Consider the following 25,923-nt stretch of genomic DNA (forward strand, 5'->3'; position numbering starts at 1 on the left):
ACAGCTAGTTTGCATAGGCTAACCTTACCCTTGATATACTGGTTTCCCTTTGGTCTTTCCTTTTCTGAGTGAGCCTGCTCAGAAGCCACTCTTAATTACCTTCACTTTGTGAATTCACCTTTTAGAATGTAATTGTGCAATTCCCACCTCATCACTTCTTTTAAGCTTCTAACATCTTTTTTATATATAAACGCATTTTATTCATACTTGTATCAAAGTAGATTACAGCAAATAAACACCCCAGGAAACATTCTTCCCAAGAATCAACTATGCAGTTTGTACAGATTTTTCTCCTTTTTCATCCTCCCCCTCCCCATCACCCACACCCCCACCCCCCTGCGACGAACAGCTCCTCAAACACGGTCACAAACATCCCCCACCTATTCTCAAACTCGCCTGCTGAGCACCTTAACTCATACTTTATTTTCTCTAACCGCAGGAAGTTATACAGGTCACCCAACCATGCTGCTACCCCCGGTGGCGATGCCGATCGCCACTCCAGCAAAATTCGTCGCCGTGCAACCAGAAAGGCGAAGGTCAAGACATCAATCGGCCTTCCTCCTCTCCATGAGCTCCGGCTTCTCTGAAACCCCAAATATCGCAACCAAAGAGTCCGGGTCCACTCCCTCCTCCAAGACCGCGAGCACTCCCGTCCAGAATCTTCCCAATTTTTCACAACCCCAAAACATGTGCGCATGATTCGCTGGCCCCCGCCCACACCTCTCACACTCATCTGTTACCCCCTGAAAGAACCCACTCATTGTTGCCCGTTTCATATGCACCCTGTGCACCACCTTAAACTGTATCAGGCTCATCCTTGCACAAGAGGAGGTCCTGTTTACCCTTCGCAGTGCCTCACTCCGTGCTCCCCAATTGACCTCCATTCCCAACTCCGCTTCACATTTCTCCTTGATCTTCACCACCCGCTTACCTCCCTGCTCCCCAGCCACTTATACATATCCCCAATTCTTCCCTCCCCTTCCACATCCGGAAACAGCAGTCGCTCCAGCAGGGTGTATCCCAGCAATCTAGGGAACCCCTTCCAGACCTTACGTGCAAAGTCCCTAACCTGTAGATACCTGAACTCACTACCCCTCGGCAGCTCTACCCTCTCCCTTAGCTTCTCCAGACTGGCGAACCCTTCCTCCAAATACAAATCCCTCCACTTGATCAGCCCCACCTCCCTCCACCTCCTGTATACACTATCCATCCCCTCCCGGCTCAAACCCATGATTCTCGCCCAATGGCGTTAGCACCGACATCCCTTCCACCCTAAAATGCCTCCTCAGCTGATTCCATATCTTCACCGTGGACTGCACCACTGGGCTCCCTGAATACCTACTCTGAGCCATTGGTAATGCTGCCGTCACCATAGCCCTCAAACTAGACCCCTTACAAGATTCCTCCTCCATCTTAACCCACTCTACCCCTTCTCCTTCCCACCACCGCCGCATCTTTTCCACGTTCGCCGCCCAATAATAATGAAGCAAGTTTGGCAATGCCAACCCCCCCTGCTGCCTCTGCCTCTGTGGCAGGGTCCTCCCCACCCTCGGCACCTTCCCCACCCATACAAAGTCAGAGATGATTGTGTCCACTTTCCGAAAAAAAGCCTTTGGTATAAAGATCGGGAGAGCCTGGAAGATAAACAAGAACCTCGGCAGAATATTCATTTTCACCACTTGGACCCTCCCCGCCAACGTTAAGTGCAGTGTATCCCACCTCTTAAGATCCTCCCTAGCCTCCTCCACCAGCTTCGTTAAGTTCCACTTATGGAGCCCGTCCATTCCCTCTCTACCTGAATCCCCAAGTACCCAAACCGATCCCTCGCTACCGTAAATGGCATTCCCCCCCTAAATTAGCCCACTGTGCCAGCTCATTGACCGGGTATACCTCGCTTTTTCCTACATTCAGCTTGTATCCCGAGAACCCTCCAAACCTCCCCAACAGGCCCATAATCCTTCCCATACTCTCCAACGGATCCGAAACATACAGCAAGAGGTCATCGGCATAGAGCGACACCCGATGCTCCCTCTGTAGCCAGAGACATCTTAAAGAGCTGCCTGGAGGGTGAATGAGATGTGAGATCTTGTGGTTAAGCCCAGGAACTGAGTGACAACGTTTTACGCAATCTTGATACCATTGCTATCGACACAAAATACAGTGTGCACTTTAAAGCATCTGGAGTCATGGTTGCAGGGCTGTTCTTTGGGCTTTAAAATTTCTCCGCAGTCAAATGTGGAAAGATAGCAGTGGTCGATACATAATTCATGTAATTATTTACATAACTTGGGTAAATCAGTTTCAGCAGTGGCTGTCTTACTATGTTGCAGTTTTATTACAGAAAGCTGACATTGCTTGCATTAAACTACAATCAAATTGACGAGGGGTATTGCTTCTGGAATAAAGGAATGATGCGATATAGAATGTAGGAATTCTGGCAATTTTCATATTCAATAACTGCTGTTCCATGTCTTACTGAGGGCTATCTATTCTTCGTTGCACCTTGCCAAATTATACCGCAATGAGGGGGGGGGGGGGGCGGGGAGAGAGAGACCAATGATAACTATTTGCAAAATGTAGTTTATTGATCTAGTATTTGATGAGATGGTTACACGTGTATTATGGCACTGTATTGATAGTGTGAGGAAGATAAGTTGCTGCAGATAATCTTATGCCGCTGTGCTTTCATGTATTGATGCATCATTGGAAAGTGGGAGAAGACAGGCTCACTCCACAGTCCAGCTTGGAAGAATTAAGAGTTCCAGAGATGGTGCTTGTTTACCGGTAAGTGACTATCTCGGATGTAGTGTTGACTGGGACAAAATGTTGGTGCAGGGGTTAGCCAATTGTGAATCCAGGCTCTGCTGATGGAATGTCTTTGCTGGTAATAAAATGAGAGCAGACAATGTGATTAAAATCCATAGTGAAAGTTTAAAGGGATAGCTTGTGAGGAATAGAAATGCATTACCAGTGCAGTTTTGGATTAGCGTGATGGATACAAACAAAAATCACTCGGTAATATTGGAAAATAAAAAGGCCTTGCATTTACATAGCACTTTGAGATGTCCAGCTCTTTACAGCCAATGAAATATATTTTTTAAAAACGCGTAGCCATTGTTGTGATGTAGGAAATGGAGCAGCCAATTTTCACACAGCAAGATCCTACAAACCGAAATGTGATATTATTCAGATCGTTTTTGTGAAGTTGATTGAGGAATGAATATTGTCCAGGGCACTAGGAATAACTTTCCTACTCTTCTTTGAAGTCATAGAACATAGAACTGTACAGCAAGTACAGGCCCTTTGGCCCACGATGTTGTGCCCAACTAGTCTGAAACTAAGATCAAATCAACCTACTCCCAATCATTCTAGTGCACTCCATATGCCTATCCAATAACCGCTTGAAAGTTCCTGAAGTGTCCGATTCCACTACCATAGCTGGGAGTGCATTCCACGCCCCAACCACTCTCTGAGTAAAGAACCTACCTCTGACATCCCTCCTATATTTTCCACCTTGAACCTTATAGTTATGCCCCTTGTAACAGCTACATCCACCCGAGGAAAAAGTCGCTGAACGTCCACTCTATCTATCCCTCTCATCATCTTATACACCTCAATTAAGTCACCTCTCATCCTCCTTCGCTCCAATGAGAAAAGCCCTAGCTCCCTCAACCGTTCCTCATAAGACCTACCCTCCAATCCAGGCAGCAACCTGGTAAATCTCCTTTGCACCCTTTCCAATGGTTCCACATCCTTCCTATAATGAGGTGACCAGAACTGCACACACTACTCCAAATGTGGTCTAACCAAGGTCTTGTACAGTTGCAGCATAACCTCACAGCTCTTAAACTCAATCCCCATGTTAATAAATGCTAACACACTATAGGCTTTCTTCACGGCTCTATCCACTTGGGTGTCAACTTTCAGAGATCTATGGAATGGAATCTTTTGCCTCTGCCCAGGTGAGCAGATGGGGCCTTGGTTTAAAGGCTCATCTGAAAGACGGCACCTCCGACAAAACAACGCTCCATCAGTATTGCATTCGAGTTTCAGTCTTGATTGTTGGGCTCAAGCTTGAGTGGAACTTGAACCCGTAACCTAGTGACTCAAAGGCTCCCAACTGGGCCATGGCTGACACATTGAGCATGAGGTGCTGTGCATGAGGTGCTGTCCTAGTGAAAAGAAGGAACACTGGAGTGAATGATGCATTGCAAAAATTAATTATTGATTTCTCATTGCTAGCTATCTTTCATCTATTGGATGGACAGATAGGATCAGAGTGCCATGTATGAAATAACATGGAGGAAATCCATATTGTTTTGGTATTCAATCCTCATCAAATCCTCAATGATGTTTTTATGTTGTGCCTTTTCATTTTAAAGTGCAGAGACTAATTGACCTGCAGTGTTTGAGACAGTGAAATTAAGCAGGCATTACGGCTTGCAGGGAAGAAAAAGGAAGAAAAACAAGTCTTGAGTCACAGAAATATTGAAATCGCAGCAAGAAGGAAGACGTCATTCAGGCCATGTCACCAGTGCTGGCTCTTGAACTGTAGTATCGAGCCCAATTGTCCTCCACTTTCTTTCTCCCTATTTTATATTCTTCCTTTTCAAGTACATAACAAATTGCCTTTTAAGTGGTATAGTTTCGATATCAGTAGACCAGACAACACTCCGTGTGAAAACATTTCTAACTTCCCCATTCAATTTTGTGATAATCATGAGTTTTTCACCTCAATAGCATTTTATCAGCCAGTGGAAATAGTCTTCCGCTATTATGCTTATAAAGGCTTTCATAATCTTGACAACCATTTTCAAATTTCTCTTTGACCTCTGTTTCAATTACTTTTTTTCTTTGAAACTATGGCCTTCCATTCTCCATTTCATTGCAGTGAATTGTTTGCTTTACTACATGGCCCAGAACTGCGTGTGCAAGCAGTGCTCAAGTCGTCTAACCAATGTGTTCAACAAATTTAATATTACTTCCTTCTATATTCAAATTAAATATAAAATTTTACGTCCTTTTTATTACAATTAAAATTTACTGTCACAAATAACACCCTTATTTTACTGCATTAAATTTTTTTTTTTTTTTTAAAGAGTACCCAATTAATGTTTTCCAATTAAGGGATAATTTAACGTGGCTAATTCACCTACCCTGCACATCTTTGGGGTGTTAGGGCGAAACCCACGCAAACACGGCTAGGCCAGCATTTATTGCTCATTCCTTAATTGCTCTTTGGAAGATGGTGGTGAGCTACTTTCTTGATCTGCTGCAGTCCACAGTGCTTGTTGGGGATGGAATTCCAGGATTTTGAACAACTGACTGTGAAGGAATGGGGATATATTTCCAAGTCAGGATAGTGAGTGAGTTGGAGGGGAACTTCCATGTGTTTGCTGCCCTTGGCCTTCTAGATGGTAGAGGTTGTGGGTTTGGAAGGTGCTGCCTAAGGAACCTTTGTGAGTTCCTGCAGTGGAGGGGGTGAATGTTTGTGGGAGGGCTGTCAGTCAAGCGGGCTGCTTTGTACTAAATGGTGTCGAACTTCTTGAATATTGCTGGAACTGTACTCATCCAGGCAAGTGGGGAATATTCCATCACACTCCTGACTTGTGCCTTAAAGGTAGCGCACAGGCTTTGGGGAGTTACTCGCTGCAAGATTCCTAGTCTGTGACCTGCTCTTGTAACCACAGTATTTCTATGAATAGTCCAGTTTAGTTTCTGGTTAATGATAAACCCCAGAACGTTGATAGTGGGGGATTCAGTGGCCGTAATTTCATTGAATGTCAAGGAGTGATGGTTTGATTTTATCTTATTAGAGATGAAGATGTAACCAGTAGATGTGACCAGTAGAGGGAGAATCGGTGGACATGGTTTATTTAGACTTTCAGAAGTCTTTCGACAAGGTCTCACATAGCAGATTACTATGTAAAGTTAAAGCGTATGGGATTGCGGGTAGTGTCTTCAGTTGATAGACAGCTGGTTAGCATGCAGGAAGCAGAAAGTTGGAATAAATGGGCTTTTTTTCTGATTGGCTAGCAGTGACTAGTGGGGTACTGCAGGGATCTGTGCTAGGAGCCCAACTGTTCACTTAAATATGAATGATTTGGGCGAGGGAAATAAATGTATTGTCTCCAAATTTGCAGATGATACAAAGTTGGGTGGAAAGGTGAGCTGTGAGGAAGATGAAAAGATGCTTCAGCGGGATTTGGGCAGGCTGAATAAGTTGGCACATGCACGGAAGATGCAGTATAATGTGGATAAATGTGAGGTTATCCGAAATAGGAAGGCAGATTATTATTTGAATGGGTGTAAATTGAGAGATATGGATACTCATCGAGATCTTGGTATCCTTGTACATCAGTCGCTGAAAGTAAGTGCGCAGGTACAGCAGGCAGTAAAGAAAGTGTCGTGGTTCCCCAGGACGACAATTCGTGTTTATCGATTAAATCAGAGAGTCTGAACAGCGATCTTCCAAGCAGCAGATTTTATTCAGCTAGTACAAGAGAATAAAATCGGGATGTCCGGAACAATCCGAAGAGCCCTCAGGCTTACAGGCTTTTTATATACATTTTAGTTCCATATCTCAAGGTCCTCATCTCTCTTATCTTACTCTACAGCCGGACCTCGCTTTTGGCCACTATTATTTTTAGATGCCTTTTATCTGTTTTAGTCACGATTGGTCGCTTCCTTTTTCCTCTCTCTGTCTTTTAAACCATAGTGGTTATAACTCCTGCTCTTATCTATACTTTTCTGCTTGTGCAACAATCGTGGTTTAGCTGATTTAGGCCGAATGTATAGGAAACATCTGCTTTCTTTATTCTGTTTTATTATGTTTTATTATTAAAGTAAGTCACGAAGCAGTATTCACTGTATTCCCAAGTGATTAGTAGTTGCTTTTATTAATTAGTAATTGCTAAGCTACTTTTCTGGGTCTTCTGCTTTGATTATATCAACTATACTTGATGACATTAGGTTGTCTATGCTGTGTTTGATTATGTTACTTCACACAGGGTTATTCTAAATTACATCAGGTTACATAGGTCACACATTCATTTCATTGCTCACCTAACTCTACTTTATTATTTCACTAAACCCTATGATTCTTTATACCATATCTAGGTTATATCATATCTAGGACAAGTTACCTATACTTATACAATACTCAGTACAAATTCCCAACATGTCCCCCCTTTGAGGCTACCTCCTAGCCTCATCACAATTTACCAAGCTCAAATAACCCCTCATTGTTTTGAAAACAAATCGCTCTTTGCAGGCAATGTGGAGGAGCTGAAAATTTTGGCCAGGGACCAATGCCCCTGTTATACTTTTTAACATAATGCGGTTAGACAGATTCAGATTCAGAGGTTGCTCCCCCAGGTTGCCTGCCCCTAACAGTCATCAGCCAAAAACCTCCCCATATTTGTTAAGGAAAGGAAAAAAGACTGATTCCTGTTTACAGACTAAGTTCTTTTGGGCAGTCGCGTTGTTCAACAAGGTGCGTATCCATGTCACTAGGCGATCGTCCAGAACCTCAGTTAGTTCACAGAGTGACGAGATTCAACTTCAACCAAAGCCATGGTAAATTCACTTCGTGGGGGCGACTTAAAGCCTCCCCATTCCTCTGTCGTTCGTCCTGGGCGTGAACTGCTGAGCACCCGAGTTACCATCTGTCGTGCCGCGATCTTGGAAAGGAAGGATCTCAGAACGGGTAGGAAGCAACAGAAGATTAATCCCAAAATAACTATTGTTGTGACTGCTATAGCTCCGGCCTTGGCAAACCATGCCCCCCATTTTCCGAACATTCTATCCAGCCAACTCCATACCCCCTGTCCAAACCCAGCATTATCTTTCATTTCTGTCGCAAGATTCTTTAACTTATTCATGGCCTTTGTAAATGACCCCTCTGGACTAGTGTTATTAGGGATAAAGGTGCAACACTGATCTCCAAACATAACACACACACCTCCTTTTTCAGCTAGAAGCCAATCTAATGCCTGTCGATTTTGCCATGCCATTTTACTGGTTGCATCCAACTGCTCTCCCAAAGCCGCCAGGGCATCGTTCGAATAATTAATAAACCTCTGCTGATTATAATAAATATAATTGATCCACTCGGTATTCTTATTGGGTGATATCCAGAAAAAGATGGATTCAAACCCAGCGGCTATTTCATTCCTAGCTTTAAACTCATTCGGGATACCCCGGGGTTGGCCAATTGCATCCAGTTTCACGTTAGGGTCAAGAGTATATGCTCTCTTAGCTCTATGTGATGTAATACCGCTTTCCACCGGTAGTATCACAGTGCTCTGAGCCAGCATTACTCGAGCACACAGGCCATGCCAATCTGGTGGTAACGTAGCCAGCAGCCCTTTTTCCGGGCCACAAAGCCACCAGAGATCGGCTAGTTGATTTAATTGATATTCTAATACATAGGGAGGGGGCGACATTCCCCCTGTCAGTCTGGCATTAGCAGGGTTAAGAAGGCCACGGATATCGGAAATGTCCCAAATCCGTTCACACTGTCCTGTGTAGTTTCCCAAATTACTTCCTGCCTTTTCTTCCCGCCAATAGCAATCTTGGACGCGTAAGTTGGGCTTTACCTGCCATTCCTCTGGGGCTGCATCCACAGCCGACTTTGGCCATATTGGACACTCGCGGGCCACATGGGAGGAGAGATGTTTTGCCCCAGCACGGAGGATGCATTCAACTTGACATCTAGGCATTTGCCCCTTACAAAGGTTATCACATGCGTTTCCCGAACAGTTTATTGTATTATACTTGTAAGTTCGATTCTTATGTACATAGATACGTGGGATTGTGCTATATGGACGACACATTTCTTTTTTCCATTTTAATATCATGGTCCAACAGTCTCCTGACCCCCATGGTATATCAGCTACCTGGGTGCGTGGTCTGTCCGCCGCACATATCACACAGTCTTTCCCATCATTATTTTTCTCACCAGTATATGCAGCCCATTTCCACCAGGCGTTTGTCTGTGCTTTCTCCCATACAGTATCTGTGCTAGCTGATCGCTTACGTCTTGCTTGTCTTAATGCTCCACTTCCCTGAATCTGCACCCTTATGGTCTCTGTACCCCATTTCCCGTTGTCATGGTTCAAGGAAGTCCTCAAAGGAAATAGTTTCCAAGTCCCAGGTAGGGAATGAGGGCCCCTCCCTGTTCTCACCTTCCTCGGCACCTTGACTAACAGGCTCAGGCTGGGCATTTGTACCATCAGCCAGCCCATGCACAGGACTACTTTCATCATCATCTACTCCTGCCTGTCTACTTTGATTCTGTTCTACCTCCCCACGAGTCTCCTCGTCTTGCTCTATGTCTTCCTCACTGCTACTTTGATCCGCACCGGCACCGTCCTCAACCTCCCCTCTCTCTTCTACCCCTGTTACCGTTCTGGTACAATGGTTCAAGTGATACCACAGTGTGCTGCCTTCAACTTGCAACGCCGTGGGAGACACTTTAGTGACTTCAAATGGTCCTTCCCTTCTCGGCTCGTTCCAACGTCTCCGGAACTTCCTGATGTATACTCGGTCTCCAGGTCTGATCTGGTGTTCTGCTGCAGGGCTCTCTTCCTCTTTGGCTTTTTCCTGTTCAAATATAGTTCTATGTATAATAGTTAATTGTCGCACATACTCTCTTGCGTCCTGATCTAAACATTCCAGCGCAGGGCCACCTGCTCCCCTGATCTTTGGTACCGGCATTACTCTTCCTGTCATCATCTCATGTGGGCTCAGATGTGTGATTCTGTTCTCCTGACACCTGTATTGCATTAAAGCTAATGGCAGAGCATCCATCCAATTTTTTCCTGTGTCACTGCAAATTTTGCTGATTTTAGCCTTAAGGGTCCCGTTTGCTCTCTCCACCATCCCTTGGGATTGAGGATGATACACACATCCAAACCTCTGCTTTATTCGGAGTGCTGAGAGCGTTTCCCTTAGTGCCCTCCCTATAAAAGCAGACCCATTATCGGAACTTAATTGCATGGGTATGCCAAATCTCGGGATAAGTTCTCGTGACAGGAAGTTAATGACAGTTCCAGATCCTTGATCCTTGGATGGTATTGCTTCTATCCATCTGCTGAATCGATCAATAATCACTAGCATGTATCTTTTCCCCCTCACCACTTTTCCCATATCTACATAGTCCATGCATAAATGTTGAAATGGTCCCTCGGGAATGGGTATATGTCCTATTGGGGCAGTAATGCCCTTCCTGATATTATTCTGAGCACACACCTCACACTGACTCAATATGTAATCAATTGAGTTTTGCAGGTATGGTGACCAGAATCCTTCTTTCTTGATCTTCCTAGCCACCTCTCCTCTGGCACAGTGGTCCACTCCATGTGCTTCGCTGATTAGTACGGTCAGCAATGTTGTGGGTGCTATGACCAATCCCTCCCCATTTCTCCACACTTGATCATGTTGTCCTTGTATCGCTCCTCTGTCTTTCCACATTGTCTTTTCAGCTACAGGGGCTTCCTCCTGTAATTGTGCCACATCCTCTAAAGTGATTTGAGGTTCAATATTCCCCACTCCTGGCCCTGGGTGTGGCCTTGCTATCTCTACTGGGGCTATTGTAGCCTCAATGTATCCTGATGCTTCCTTAGCTGCCTGGTCTGCTTTGATGTTTCCCTTTGTGATGCTATCCGTCCCCTTTTTGTGCGCCTGACACTTAATTATGGCTAATTCTTTTGGGCCCATCATGGCCTTTATTAAAGCTCTAATTTGACCCTCGTGGTGTATTGGTCCTCCTCCACTTTTCATGAATCCCCTCTGTTTCCATATTGCCCCAAACAGGTGGCAGACCCCATGGGCATAGGCCGAATCAGTATAAATTTCCACTGCTTCTCCGTTTGTCAACTCACATGCTCTGGTCAATGCTTCAAGCTCCGCTAACTGGGCTGAACATGGCTGTTCACATTCTTTCGCCTCTATTACCTCAAACGATTCCCCTTTTTGTTCAACTACTGCATAGCCAGCATGATTTCCCTTATGATCCCTACAACATGAACCATCCACATACAACGTCCTCTTCTCTTCGGTGCTTAAGCTTTCTGCCTTCAAGTCCTGCCTTAATTTCATAAATGCCCTGGTCTCTCTTACGCACTCATGCTCCTCTCCCTCATGTGGTAGTGGCATATAGTCAGCTGGGTTGGCCCTATTACACTTCACTATCGTAATGTCCGGGAAAGTGGTCAACATTTGAAAATGATGAATTCTAGCCGGTGTTAAAACAAATTTTCCTTTCTCAATCAATTCAGCTACCTTATGGTACACATGTATGTTTATCGGATATCCCATTGTGACTGTAGATGCTTTTTCATACGCCCACCAAGCTGCTGCCAGGCCTTGGTAGCACGGAGGATATCCCATTGCTACGTCGTCCAGCCTGGTACTGTAATATGCTACAGCCTGCCTTCGTCTACCCTTGCAATTTTCCTGTGTTAGCACTGCTGTAGCAAATCCGGCTTCCCTGTTACTCACAAATAAGTCAAAGGGTTTGTCATATGTTGGTAAAGCCAATGCTGGAGCTTGTGCCATTTCTGTCTTTATTTTCTCAAATGCGTCTGAAGCATCGTTATCCCATTTCAGCTTGGCTCTCAATTCTTCGCAACCTGCCTCCTTCATCACCTTTCGTAGTGCATGTGTCTTTTCTGCATAATTTTCCACCCATTCTGAACTGAATCCTGTCATTCCCAAAAATGTCATCATTTGGCCCACTGTCTGCGGTTTCGGAATCTTTAATACAGCTTCGATCTGTTGAGAAGCTATCCCTTTCTGTCCTGCTGATATTTCTCTTCCCAGGTATTCTACTTTCTCCTGGCACATCTGCAGCTTTTTCCTGGACACCTTGTGGCCCCCTTCTGCTAGTCTTTCTAACAGTTTTAAACTATCCTTCCTGCATTGTTCTTGTGTTTCTGTGCATAATAACAAATCATCCACATATTGTATCAGTGTTCCTTCCAACTGCACTCCTGTTAAATCTTCTTTCAACACCTGATTGAATACATGTGGAGAGTGTTTAAATCCTTGGGGCATCCTGTTGTATGTGTATTGTTTCCCTTCGAACGTAAATGCAAAGAGATACTGACTTTCTGGAGCTAATGGTACACTAAAAAATGCCGAACACAGGTCTATCACAGTAAACCATTTACTTTCAGGTGGTATATTTGTCAACAAGGTGTAAGGGTTTGGAACCTCTACCGGCATATCTTCCACTACCTCATTAATTGCTCTGAGGTCATGCACCAATCTCCATTTTTCTCCGTCCGCCTTCTTCACCGGTAGCAGCGGTGTATTACACCTGCTCCGGGTCTCTTTTAATACCCCTGCTTCTATCAATCCCTTAATTGTTCCTCTAATTCCCTCAATTGCTTCTGTCTTGATTGGATATTGGGGCCTATAAGGCCCCTGGCGTCCTGTCTTTAATCTAACTTCAACTGGATTAGCAGTTTTGACCCTTCCCACATCCGTGTCCTGTCTGGACCACAACTCCTGTGGGAGGGAGTTCAAATCCTTCTCTAAACTCTCTCTCCATTCCAGTTCCTGTCTCTCACTTTGCACTCCTATTGTTACTTGCTTTGGTTTCCCAAGCAACTTAACATCCAAAATTATCTTCGTCATTTGTCCGTCACTGGACGTCCAAATATTTTCATTGTCTGTCTGAACAAATTCTAAGTCTTGTGCTCTCAACACCATTGGCCCTAGGTCTTTTGATCTATATTGCGGATTCACTTTCAATGTGACATGTGGCTCTGATCTAGGTACAGAAAACCATTTATCAACCCATTTATTCCTAACGATTGTGAGGGCTGCTCCCTCTAGTCCAATTAAAATACTTCCTGTCTCTATTTCCTGTTCTTGTCCCGCCTCTCTTTCCCATTTCTCCTGAATCTCAGGTTCCTGCTTCTCATCAAATATCATTGTACTGTGTAATTCTGTTCTTGGCCATTTGGCTTGTGGTATCCTGGCATCTATAAGTTTTCCCCAAATTTCCCATATTTCTCTTTTAACTTGTTCTTCTATATCTCCCAACCAATATACATTAACCCTTTCATCTCCTGGTATCTCAAGTGGATATATTCCCATCAAATCAATTCCCTGTTCTGTACATTCTAATTTTAGTCCCAAACCTAGGATTGCATCCCTTCCCAATAGATTTAAAGGAGTTTTATCATATATTAAAACAGGTACATGGGTAGTCTTATTTCCAATGGTAACAGGCACCGGCGTCGTCATTCGAGCTAATGTTACTTTTCCCGAGAACCCCACAGTTTTTATAAACTGGTTTGACAATGGTAAGTGATCCGCATATTTCGTTTGTATGCACGTACATGTGGCGCCGGTGTCTATCATCATGGGGACCTCGATCCCTCCTACTCTAACGTTAACTATAGGTTCTTGCTCTGCGGTTTCTGTTATTTGTACGTACTGTCCTACCATTTTGGGGTTCTCTGGGCCTCCCTATGGGGAAATTTGATGATTTACCGGCCCTTGAAACGTCGGGATGCTGTTTGGTGACACTTGGATCATTTGCTGGCTTGTCTGCCGCTGGTTCTCTCCCTGCCTATAGGAATTTCGCGGGCAATTCCTTTTTATGTGCCCTGCTTCCCCGCAACCCCAACACACACCTGGAGGGCCAGGCAATGGTCCCTGTCTTGGAGCCTGATTACTAACCTGTCCCTGTCCTCTTTGATTCTGATAGGGTGGCCTACCACCTCCCTGTCCTCTCCCATTTCTATTCCAGTCATTTTGACTTTGCAGGGCGTACGGGTTTTGATAATTTAGGCCACAAGCTTCTGGGTTCATGGACAGCGGGAAGGCAGAAATGTTATAGGTTACGATGGGTTGGCCTCCATCTCCGCTCCCCCCTAATATTATTGGTGCTGGTTGTTCCTCCAATTTTTGTTCCACCACCACCGGTGCTATCTTTCTGGGTACGAGATCCTCTTTTGCCTTTATCTTATCCTTGTTTTTGATCTCCTCCAACTGTGCTTGAAGGAGTTTACGTTGTATCTCCTTCAACTGTTTATCTGCATTCTTTTCATCTTTGCGATATCTCTCCACTGCATGGGCAACATAATCAACAAACTCTCGGTAACTTTTTGAGTCCAAGCCCACTACCTCCTCCAGTCTTGTTTTAGCTGGGGCTGGCAAGCCCTCCAGCACTGTAGCCCGAAACATGGCATTGGTCAGTGGGTCTATTAGAATGTCCCTTTCCGTGTCCCTTCTCCATCTTCTTAATTGTTTTTCCACATACACAGCCGCATTCTCCTCCTCACCCAATGGCTCCCCCTTTAGGGTTTTTACATCCATTCGGTTGGGGTATGTATCCCGCAATGCCTGCCATATGTCTTGGCGATACGGGTCCATGGGTGTCCCATCTACGTCTGGGTCATAAGCTGCCATCGGGATACCTGCACGTCTCATTATCTCTGCCATTTGGTCCATTCCTAGCACCTTTGTCAAGAGAGCTTTGATGTCACCCAGTGCCATCCTTTTCCCCATCATTCCCGCCTCCAACTGTCCAATCCACCTTCCAGCTCCATCCAAAATATTAGGTAATTCATTAATTAAACTAGGCAGATCCTGTCCTGACCAAGGGATATACTGCAGTCTGCCACCCTTCAGAATCACCGGGAACACGCTCTTTTCTCTCCTATCCTCAGCCGGAAACTTCACAGGTTTGTGTTTTTTCCGCATTGACTTTCTTCGTCCCCCTAACACTGATTGTCCTCCTTCATCTTCACTACTTGCTTCTGTCTCTTCTTCCATCTTTCCCTTTGTTCTACTTTTTTCCGGGTACCTCTCTGGGTGTTTCCATGTCCATGGTTTTTCCAATCTTTGTCTATTTGTCCCTTCGGGTGCTTCCCAGCCTATCTCTTCTTTTTCCTCTCTGTTCCATCCTACTCTTTTTCCTTCTATTTTTTCCTGTGCCGCCTCACTCCCATACTTGGAGAGATCTTCTTCTGTCCTCCACTTGCCTCCATCTCTAACATTCTTTCCTTTCCTTTCTCTTTCCTTATCCTCTTTCATTGACTTCTTTGCCCATTCCAAAAGTTCTACCATATTTACTTCTTCTGTCAATTCCTTTCTTTTTTGACTCAGCTCATCCAAATCCTCTTCTACTTTCCTTGCCGCTTCTTCTATATCTTGTCTCTTTTCTCTCTCCCTTTCTTTCCATTCATCCTTTGTCATTGGTTCCATGTTATATTCTCCCTCAAAGTTCATTGTACCTGATATAACTGGGTACAGCCCCTTGGAGCTCTGTTCCCCTAAATATGGGGGCGGGGCTTCGTTTGGATCTTCCAACTCTGCTTTTTCCCGAAATTGTACTGGCATCTGCCTCCTGTCTCCCCTCCATGCCCTTCTTTTCTCTTTCCCCTCTTGTTCAAATAGCGCTAGTATCTCTAACTCCTTTTCTCGCTTCTCCCTTCTTTTGCTCGATTTATCCTTAATTTTATAATTCTTTATCATTCCTTTCTGGTCCTCACACCTCTCTACATCCCATGTGCCTTCCTCCGGCCACTGTGTATTGGTCTTACTTGTCCTTTTGGCCCATTTTTTAGAAACGTGTTCTATATCTCCCCTAAGGGCTGGGAACTTCTCCCCTAATTTCTCCACTGGTGTTCTAAACTTGTGTTCCATTATTCGTCTTTTTGGGTTATTGTCACAATCTTTATCACTCAATTCGTCAGAGTTAGGTATCACAGTGATGATTACTTGCTGTATTATTTTCCCTTGTTTAGTCCCCTGTTTACCTTTCTCTTGGGTTTCCTTTGTCAATATCTGTAACTCTAACCGGGGTTCCGATATCCACTTCCCAGTAGTCCCCTGTCCCGGTACTATCTTCCTCTCCCGGGCTATGGGGTAGTATGTTCTCACTTGTTTGTCTATTTGCACAGAAACCCTGTACCGGTCAGATTCCTTTATTAATTTCTCTAGAGTTTCTAATTCTATCTCGTCTATCCAATTTCTGTCAGTTATTTCTTCCCAGTTCACATACGGCCACTCATTTTTTATCTCTTCTAAATTAGTTACATGTGTAATCTTTTCCCACTCCAGGGTTGCTTCTGTTTTTTGTTAATTTTTAATCCCCTGATTTTTCTTCTCAGCCTGTTATATCAATCTCTCCACTAGGTGGTCGTGTCAGTGTAATGTGCTTTTAATTACCGTATTAGGTCAGAGAGCGATCTCTCACTGATCTCTCTCCCTCTCGGTTGACGTCCGTTTCCCGAGGTCCTGGGTAGGTTTGGACTGGCAGATTCTTCCACACTTACTCTCTTCCGGGCAAGTCGTGACCTGAAAAACCCGCTCCAAACCGCTTGACTTAACCTAATTGCATCAATTTAGCGTTCGGTCTTTTTTCCCGTCTCACTTTTTACCCATTCACAGACAATACAGTATTCTCAGCGCGCTTTTGCATGCAATGCTCCACTCTTCAGATCAGGCTCAGTCTCTCAAAGTACTTTACACAATTTAGCTTCACCTTTGCAGGATATCTTTTGGGTTTGGGGAGATCCAGGACCAGCAAAGAGCCGGGTACGCCGGGCCTCGAGATCCCTTTTCCGACAACAAGGATTTACATGCAATATAAATTTGCTCACCTTGCTGTCGGAATGCCGGCTTTGGGATGTCCAGCCCCGGTCGGACCTCCGTCTCCGCCACTCCTTCCAGATGTTTTTCTGGGCGATCTCGCTCCAACCCTGCTCGCAGCGCCAATTCTGTCGTGGTTCCCCAGGACGACAATTCGTGTTTATCGATTAAATCAGAGAGTCTGAACAGCGATCTTCCAAGCAGCAGATTTTATTCAGCTAGTACAAGAGAATAAAATCGGGATGTCCGGAACAATCCGAAGAGCCCTCAGGCTTACAGGCTTTTTATATACATTTTAGTTCCATATCTCAAGGTCCTCATCTCTCTTATCTTACTCTACAGCCGGACCTCGCTTTTGGCCACTATTATTTTTAGATGCCTTTTATCTGTTTTAGTCACGATTGGTCGCTTCCTTTTTCCTCTCTCTGTCTTTTAAACCATAGTGGTTATAACTCCTGCTCTTATCTATACTTTTCTGCTTGTGCAACAATCGTGGTTTAGCTGATTTAGGCCGAATGTATAGGAAACATCTGCTTTCTTTATTCTGTTTTATTATGTTTTATTATTAAAGTAAGTCACGAAGCAGTATTCACTGTATTCCCAAGTGATTAGTAGTTGCTTTTATTAATTAGTAATTGCTAAGCTACTTTTCTGGGTCTTCTGCTTTGATTATATCAACTATACTTGATGACATTAGGTTGTCTATGCTGTGTTTGATTATGTTACTTCACACAGGGTTATTCTAAATTACATCAGGTTACATAGGTCACACATTCATTTCATTGCTCACCTAACTCTACTTTATTATTTCACTAAACCCTATGATTCTTTATACCATATCTAGGTTATATCATATCTAGGACAAGTTACCTATACTTATACAATACTCAGTACAAATTCCCAACAAAAGCAAATGGTATGTTGGCCTTCATAGCAAGAAGATTTGAGTATAGGAATAGAGATGTTTTACTGCAATTGTATAGGGCATTGGTGAGGCCACATCTGGAATATTGTGTGTAGGTTTAGTGTCCTTATCTAAAGAAGGTTGTTCTTGTTTTGGAGGAAGTGCAGCGAAGGTTTACCAGGGTGATTCCTGGGATGACGGGTCTGTCATATGAGGAGAGAGTAAGTCGGTTAGGATTATATTCATTGGCGTTTAGAAGAGTGAGGGGGGACCTCATAGTAACTTACAAAATTCTAACAGGATTAGACAGGGTAGATTCAGAAAGAATGTTCCTGATGGTGGGGAAGTCCAGAACTAGGGGTCATAGTTTGAGGATAAGGAATAAACCTTTTAGGGCTGAGGTGAGGAGACATTTCTTCATCCAGAGAGTGGAGAACTATGGATTCACGGACACAGAAAGTAATTGAGGCCAAAACATTGTGTATTTTAAGAGGGAATTGGATACAGCTCTTAGGGTGAAAGGAATATGGAGGTACGGCGGGATCAAGGTATTGAACTTGATGATCAGCCATGATAATGAATGGCGCAGCAGGCTCGAAGGGCCCAATGACCTCCTCCTGCTTCTAATATCTATGTATGGCTGTTGCCTGGCAATTGTGTGATGTGAATGTTACTTGCTACTTGTTGGCTTGAGCCTGGATATTGTCCAGGTCTTGCTGCATTTGCACATGGACTGCTTTGGTACCTGAGAAGTCAAGAATGATGGTGAACACTGTGCAATCATCAGCGAACATCCCCACTTCTGACCTTATGTTGGAAGGAAGGTCATAGATGAAGCTGATGAAGATGGTTGGGCCTAGGATACTACCCTGAGGAATTCCTGCAGTGATGTCCCGGGCTGTGATAACGGGCCTCCAACACCGTCTTCCTTCGTGATAGGTATGACTCAAACTAGTGGATTCCCATTCCCCTGATTCCCATCGACTCCAGTTTTTCTAGGGCTCCTTGATACCATACTCGATCAAATGCTGTCTTGATGGCATGGGCAGTCGTTCTCATCTCACTTCTCGAGTTCAGCTCTTTTGAACATGTTTGAACCAAGGTTGTTATGAGTTCAGGCGCTCAGTGACCTTGGGCGGAACCCAAAATAAACGTCTGAGCAGGTTATTGATAAATAAGTGCTGCTTGAAAGCACTGCTGATGACTCCTTTCTTCGCTTCACTGATGATCGAGAATCGACTGATTGGACGGTAGTTGGCCGGGTTGGATTTGAGCCAGTGTGTTTTGCTTTCTTGAAGAGGAACCATTTGTACAACAAGAATTTGCACGCGTCAGTGACTTTAATTAAGCAGAGCATTACAATAGACAATTACAGCCCCATTTGACAGATAGACTCCAGTTTCAGTCTAGGTCTCCAGTTGATGTCTTTGCTTTCAGTCTGTAATGGTTTTCACTGTAGGTTAGGGTGAGGGAAAATCATCTCGGGTCCCACCCCTGATCACTGTCAAGTGACCCTGTAGAAGCTTATGCATGTGAACATCAAACAAGAATTGTAACAGGCTCTTTGGTGGTGCATTCTGTAGATGGCAACATCACTATCTAGACGTGCACATGAAGAGTGATCGCTCAAGGTGTACCGGAGGATATCTGACACTTATGGAGCTTTATGCTAATACATACTGTTAGTATGGTTTATAGCAGTGAAAGACCAAGGCGTGCTGGCAGTTGTCCAGTGGGTATTTGACTTTGATGTAGTATAATGTGATATTGTTCTGCCACATCATCTTATCAGGAGAGAGAAAAAAAAATGAAGACTTGTCAGGAACAGTAGCATCATGACTCCAGAACTTGAACACACAGATCAAGTGGTGGCCTTATGCTCAGTTGAGTGTATGTGCGATATACAGAGAACAATGATCTAATCGCAGTAGCCATTATCCTGCAGGATAAGTTTGACACACCCTATTTCGGTGTCAAACTTGTACGGCGAGCAAATATCTCGGGCTCTATTTACGAAAGTTCAGAGGGTCTAAAGTCTCCGCTTTCTTTCATTAAAAGTAAATTTAGAGTACCAATTCTTTTTTTCCAATTAAGGGGAAATTTAGCGTGGCCAATTCACCTACCCTGTACATCTTTTTGGGTTATGGGGGTGAGACCCATGCACACACTGGGAGAATGTGCAAACTCCACATGGACAGTGACCTGGGGCCAGGCTCGAACTTGGGTCCTCAGCGCCATGAGGAAGCAGTGCTAACCACTACTCCACCGTGCTACTCTTTAGGCCGCCATTTTCGACCCTGAAAAGTGCTGAGTCTACTTCAGATTATCCTTGAAGGGCAAGATATCCCAAAAGTTTGAGCAGCAGGTGAAGCTAGTGGTTTACGCCACTACAATACAGTAGCAACACAAATGCATTTTTTCCACTAACAAGGTGATTTTGTCAAGCCAAAAAGACATTCTGCCCCACACAAATGAGTAATATGCTATATGAATTTCAATGTTGGTGAGATGCCAGTTACACGCGCCATAAATGTCCAAATGATTGGCAGATCTTATCAAACAGCATTGCCCTTTGGCTGTTTGCAATAGGCAGAGTACAAACCATACTCAACCAGAGCCGGTGTGTTCAAAACTGAGAACACAATGTCTAACATTAGATGTGATTCCACGATTGGGCAGCACTTGCTGAACAATTCCAAGTGTTCTAAAAATTACACTAACAATCAATTTAAAGTTATCTTCAACCACCAAAACCATACAGGTTCCGTTCCTGGCCCTTAATTGCATACACAACATCTATGGCTGTCATCGTTTTGCACTTGATGCATTCAGTGTAGGTCAGAGTCCCTGATGACATTTTCCAGGTTAATTTTAAGGACCCCACAAACTACCTTGTGGATTCGCCTGGATGTGCACTTGATGCCCCCGTGGCATGCCAAGTGGCGAATGGCTGGCTTAGTGGTGCACTGAATGTTGTCGCAAAACACTTTGTGGTGTTGTTTGGCTCGGTCTTTGCCCAGCCCCTTACTGCCTTTCTACCTGACATGAGTTGCTGGATTTGCAGTGTGGTTCATTTATACTTGCTATAATCTACATACATTCCTAAGTAGGGAGCTGGCCTCTGCAGGCATAATGGACATGTCTAGGAAATTCTCGTTTTTAATTAGACAAAAGCACAGGGGACAGTTGCTTCCTGGTGCATTCTCCATGTCAACACCTGGGCCAATCAGAGCCAACTTGCCTACCAATCAACACCCTATTCTCATGTATTATAAATTGTTGCTCCCGTTGAAATTTTGTAATCCTGCATTTGTCCCGATGAATGTAAGAACAAAAGCTTTTACATCATGTCACTTTTGTCAGCAATATTCTGGTTCTGTTTTGCCATGCCTACTAATTTAAAATAATAAATTTAAGAGCACCCGATTCATTTTTTTCCCCAATTAAGGGGCACTTTAACGTGGCCAGTTCACCTACCCTGCATATCTTTGCATTGTGAGGGTGAGACCCACACAAACACAGGAGAATGTGCCAACTCTATACAGTCAGTGACCCGGGGCCAGGATCGACCCCGGGTCCTTGGCGCTGTGAGGCAGGAATGCTAACCACTGCGCCACCGTGCCACCCTAGTAATACATTTTTAATCGGATAGCTTTATTTTCCAGAAAGTGAAGGATATGACAGAAACCAAATGTAGGATTAATCTTTGATGTGCCACAGTGTTTTTTCCATGCTTTACAGATAGTTGATAGTGTTATAATGGGAGTCAACCCATGATCTGTGCTCTGAAAGAGCAAGACAGCTCTGCAGGTGTACTGATAATTGCTGAGTGGGCACATGACATTGATGTAGTATAGTGTGCTATTGTGTTGACACATCTGCTTGCATGGAGAGAATTGACTTTAAATGCTTTGGCTTTCCTTATCTTATTCTCATCACATTGTCCCCGTCCCTCCCTCCCATTATATTTTGGACTTGGGGTGCATCCCTGCATTTATATTCTGGCATCTATACAAAAAGATCGGAATTACTTTGAATTTCAGCAAATAGGCACATTACTGTTGCTTCTCCATAGTTCTATTTAGGTATAGTATAAAGTATTGATACTTCATTTTTATTTGGAGCAGGGCACTTGCTTAGAATCTCTAATATTGGAGTGATGGAAGTGAACTTGAATATAAGACTGTATGTATGATCCTGTAGTCTATTGGCTACAGTCAATATTGAGTCCAAAAAATTAAAAGCGAAGTTTATAAGATCCGAATTCTCAGGATTCACCACACAGTAAATTTGGAAGAGTCAATATTATTGCATTTTGAGGAAAAATATAATCACTTTAGGCATTTTAAAGTTTATGTTTTCCGATTATTGCACTTTCCCATACCCACGCAGTATGAAGACTGCCAAACACAAATTAGAATACATCCTGACTACCTTATTTGTTGGATCATCATTCTTTTGAAAAGATTGCACATTTTTTCTAGTCCTAGTCTACTTTCAAACTTGCACAAATATCTCAATGATTTTAAATTTACTGATAGATCTGCCGTGATGTCTAAAAACACAATGTTCGAGCACTTGATTTGTTGTAGAACCACACTCTTATGAACCACATAATATACATTGTACAGACTTCGAGATGAATGGATAAAAATGATGTACTGCTATCACTTAACGATGTTGAAGTACATTTACGGGACGTGGGCATCGCTGGCTAGACCAACATTCATTGCCCATCCATAATTGCCCTTGAGAAGGTGGTGGTGAGCTGCTGCCTTGAACCACTGGAGTCCCTGATGTGTAGGTACACCCACAGTGCTGTTAGTGAAGGAGTTCTAGGATTTTGACCCAGCGACATTGAAGGAACGACGATATTTTTCCAAGTCAGGATGGTGAGCAACTTGGAGGGGAACTTTCAGGTACTGGTGTTCCGGGGTATCTGCTGCCCTTGTCCTTTCAGATGGTACAGGTCATGTGTTTGGAAGATGCTGCTGAAGGAACCATGGTGAGTTCCTGCAGTGCATTTTCGAGATGGTACACGTGGCTGCTACTGTGTGTCGGCGGTGGGCGGATTGAATGTTCGTGGAAGGTGTCGTAATCAAGCGGCTGCTTTGTCTTGGATTTTTGAGTGTTGTTGGAATTGCACGCATCCAGGAAAGTGGAGAGTATTCCATTATACTCCTGACTTGTGCCTTGTAGATGGTGGACAGATTTAGGGAGTTAGGAGCTGAGTTACTCACCGCAGGATTCCTAACCTTTGACCTCTTGTAACCACAGTATTTCTATGGCTAATTCAGGTCAGCTTTTGGTCAATTATACCCCCCCCCCCCTTTCTCTCCCCACCACCACCAAGATGTTAATAGCGAGGGATTCAGCAGTGGTAAAACCAATGAATGTTATGTGGTGATGATTCGATCCTGTCTTGTTGGGGAGCGTCATTACTGGACATTTGTGTGGTGCAAATGTTACTTGCCAATTTCAGCCAAGCCTCGATATGGACATGGACTGCTTCAGTATCAGAGGAATCATGAATGGTGTTGGATATTGTGCAGTCATCAGCAAACATTCCAGCTGAGATAATTACCTCCAAACACCGTAACAACCATCTTTTTGCCAGGTATGGCTCCAACCAGCAGTGGGCTTTCCACTTGATTCCCAGTTTTATTAGGGCTCCTTGATGCCATACTCGTCAAATGCTGCCTTGATGCCAAGGGCAGTCACTGACCCCTCATTTGTGAAGTTTTATCCATGTTTGAATCAAGGCTGGAATGAGATCAGGAGCTGAGTGACCCTGGCGGGACCCAATCTGAGTGTCCGTGAGCAGGTTATTGCTCAGTAAGTGTCACTCGATTACACTGTTAATGACTCCTTCCAGAATTTTGCTCACGATCAAGTGTAGACCGATGGGGCTGTAATTGGCCGGGTTGGACTTGTCTCCTTTCTTGTGTGCAGGACATGCCTGGGCAATTGTTCACTTTACTGGATAGATGCCAGTGTTGTAGCTGTACTGGGACATACTGGGCATTTTGGTTTGTTGCAAAACTCATTGTGTCACTGAATTTGCAGTTGTGTGTGATTATTGTGCAGCCTGTATTTGTAGTGCTTTCCAAATTCAGAGCTTGCCATGAAAAATAACTGAACCAGAAATGAAGTTGTGCTCTCACCATGTTTCACTTGCTCTGACTATTTAATTATAACTACATACCATGTAGCCATCTCATCCTGAATTACACCATGAATGTAGATTTTCCTTCGCATTTTTGTTTATGTGCTTGAATTCTATACCTGCAAATGACCATGCGGGCAGCACGATAGCATAGTGGTTAGCACAGTTGCTTCACAGCTCCAGGGTCCCAGGTTCGATTCCAGTCTTGGGTGACTGTGCAGAGTCTGCACGTTCTCCCCGTGTTTGCGTGGGTTTCCTCCGGGTGCTCCAGTTTCCTCCCACAGTCCAAAGATGTGCAGGTTAGGTGGATTGGCTATGCTAAATTGCCCTTAGTGTCCAAAAACGGTTAGGTGGGGTTACGGGGATAGGGGATAGAGTACCCTACCTAAGGGCCGGTGCAGACTCGATGGGCCGAATGGCCCCCTTCTCTGTAAATTCTATGATTCTATATGATTATTATGATGCAGTATCGGCATTGTGAAATCTGTGATTGCATTTGCATGACTTTTTCTTCAAAAGTACATCAACTTTTATTTTATTCTTGAATTTTGAAATTCTCTACTGCAGAGAGAATTTCCAGCTGTTGAGTATATTCAAGTTCAAGACTGACAGATGGTTGGCAACTCGAGGAATCCGGATATGTGGGGATAGAGCAGGGAGGTGTAGCTGAGGTACAGCCATGATCTTACTGAATGGCAAAGCAATGTTGAAGCTGACTGACCTACTCTTATTCCTGATCGTGTTTAAAGTTTCAGGACACTCCCAACAGAAAGGAAAGAAATAATCACATGAACCATCAATTAATCATTCAGGATTTGATGTTTACAACATTCTGTACCAGTCTCTCAACTATTGGACTATACATTGCCTACTTTATTCTACAGATATGAAAAGCCTTGTGTTTGGTTTCATACTTGTAACAGAACAATCGGGCAGACCCATTTATAGACAATTGAACATACTGCACTGCACCGTGGTGTAAGTCACAGGCATCATGTGGCGGTAGGTAGCTGCTGTTCCTCAAGAAAGATCAATAATTGTAAAATGTGTCATCCTGGCTACCACATCTGTAGCTTGTTACAGATTGCCATTGATAGACCCAGTAAATGCAGTCTTGGTTAGATCATAATGTGAGAAACCTAACATTAATAATTGGCTTTTATAACTGGGGAATTACTCATAAAGTATTGTGAATTGGCTGTTAATATTTTCAACAGCGCAAGTCATTTTGCTTTTAATCCTCCTCCCCATCATAAAACTCTTAACTCTTGCAGTGGCATTCCAGGAGTACCGACAGCTTTTCCATATCTCGTCTAAACCACTGTTCTTCACTTGTGAAGCTAGAAAATTAGTAGAATATCGAACTGTCTGTTGGGGGAGGTGGGAGATGGCTGGATCACACCTGATCCTCTCATGACCCAACATATAAAGATCAGCAGATGGAATCTTGGTTAATTTCCCCAGAGCCACTGAGCCTAAATTGTCATTCCTCCCAATGCCTCGGCTTCCATCAGTTAACTCAGCAAGACCAAAAGTGGAAACCCTTTGGGTCCTCATGGCCCATTGATGCTCTGCATTCTCTCACTGAGCTATCAGAAGAGCATTGTGTAAGGGCTACTGGGCGAGAGTGTAGAAAACAAAGTATAGAAAGAGACAGTGAAACTAAACAAAGAACACATAGTCATTAATGCAGATTGCTGTCATTCTGTGCAGTACACTTCTGTTTAATTATTGTTATCCCACTTAGGGCTGCAGATTTTAGATGAAGAAACATAATTTTTAACCTCCTTGTATAATGAACAGCTTATGGAAGTTTTTGGAGAAATACAGAGCATTCTATACTGGAAGATTATGGTAAGCACTGAAACATTGGCACAGATGGTTTGTCCTTATGAATTAGTTTCAATCTTCCTCAGTGGATTTTGCACCTGGTGTATGTGTTAAAACAGATTTAACACTGATTAAGCCATGGTCATCTGTTGTTTGTTCGTTGTTAGTTCTCGATGATGTGCCCAAGTATGGATTAATTTTAATTCCTCAGTATGAAGAGTTGAATGTAGGAAATAGCAGGGCATTGACCCTACACCCAGTTTGCTTCATGCAGTTAGTTGTGATGACAAGCCACTGCGCGAGATAACCCTTTCGCATAAATGAACTGCTGTCAGCCAGTGCTGTCCGAAATACCCAAGCCCTTCTCAGGAAATACTTTGCCTTTGTCAAGGGCCATTGCCATGGG

General features: G+C 43.9%; 2 protein-coding genes across 2 annotated transcripts in view; one reads left to right on the top strand and one right to left on the bottom strand.

Moving 5' to 3' along the window:
- The window catches only part of LOC140426653 (xenotropic and polytropic retrovirus receptor 1 homolog), a 507,289-nt gene that overhangs the window by 93,845 nt on the left and 387,521 nt on the right, over positions 1-25,923 (top strand). The window lies entirely within an intron of this gene.
- LOC140427227 (histone H4-like) lies at positions 20,262-23,205 on the bottom strand. Its single transcript, XM_072512830.1, is given in 4 exon segments — positions 20,262-20,364; positions 20,366-20,556; positions 21,629-21,732; positions 23,106-23,205. Coding segments are annotated over 4 exon segments (498 nt in total).

The sequence above is a fragment of the Scyliorhinus torazame genome, chromosome 7 (genome assembly GCF_047496885.1).
Source record: "Scyliorhinus torazame isolate Kashiwa2021f chromosome 7, sScyTor2.1, whole genome shotgun sequence".
NCBI classification, from domain to species: Eukaryota; Metazoa; Chordata; class Chondrichthyes; order Carcharhiniformes; family Scyliorhinidae; genus Scyliorhinus; species Scyliorhinus torazame.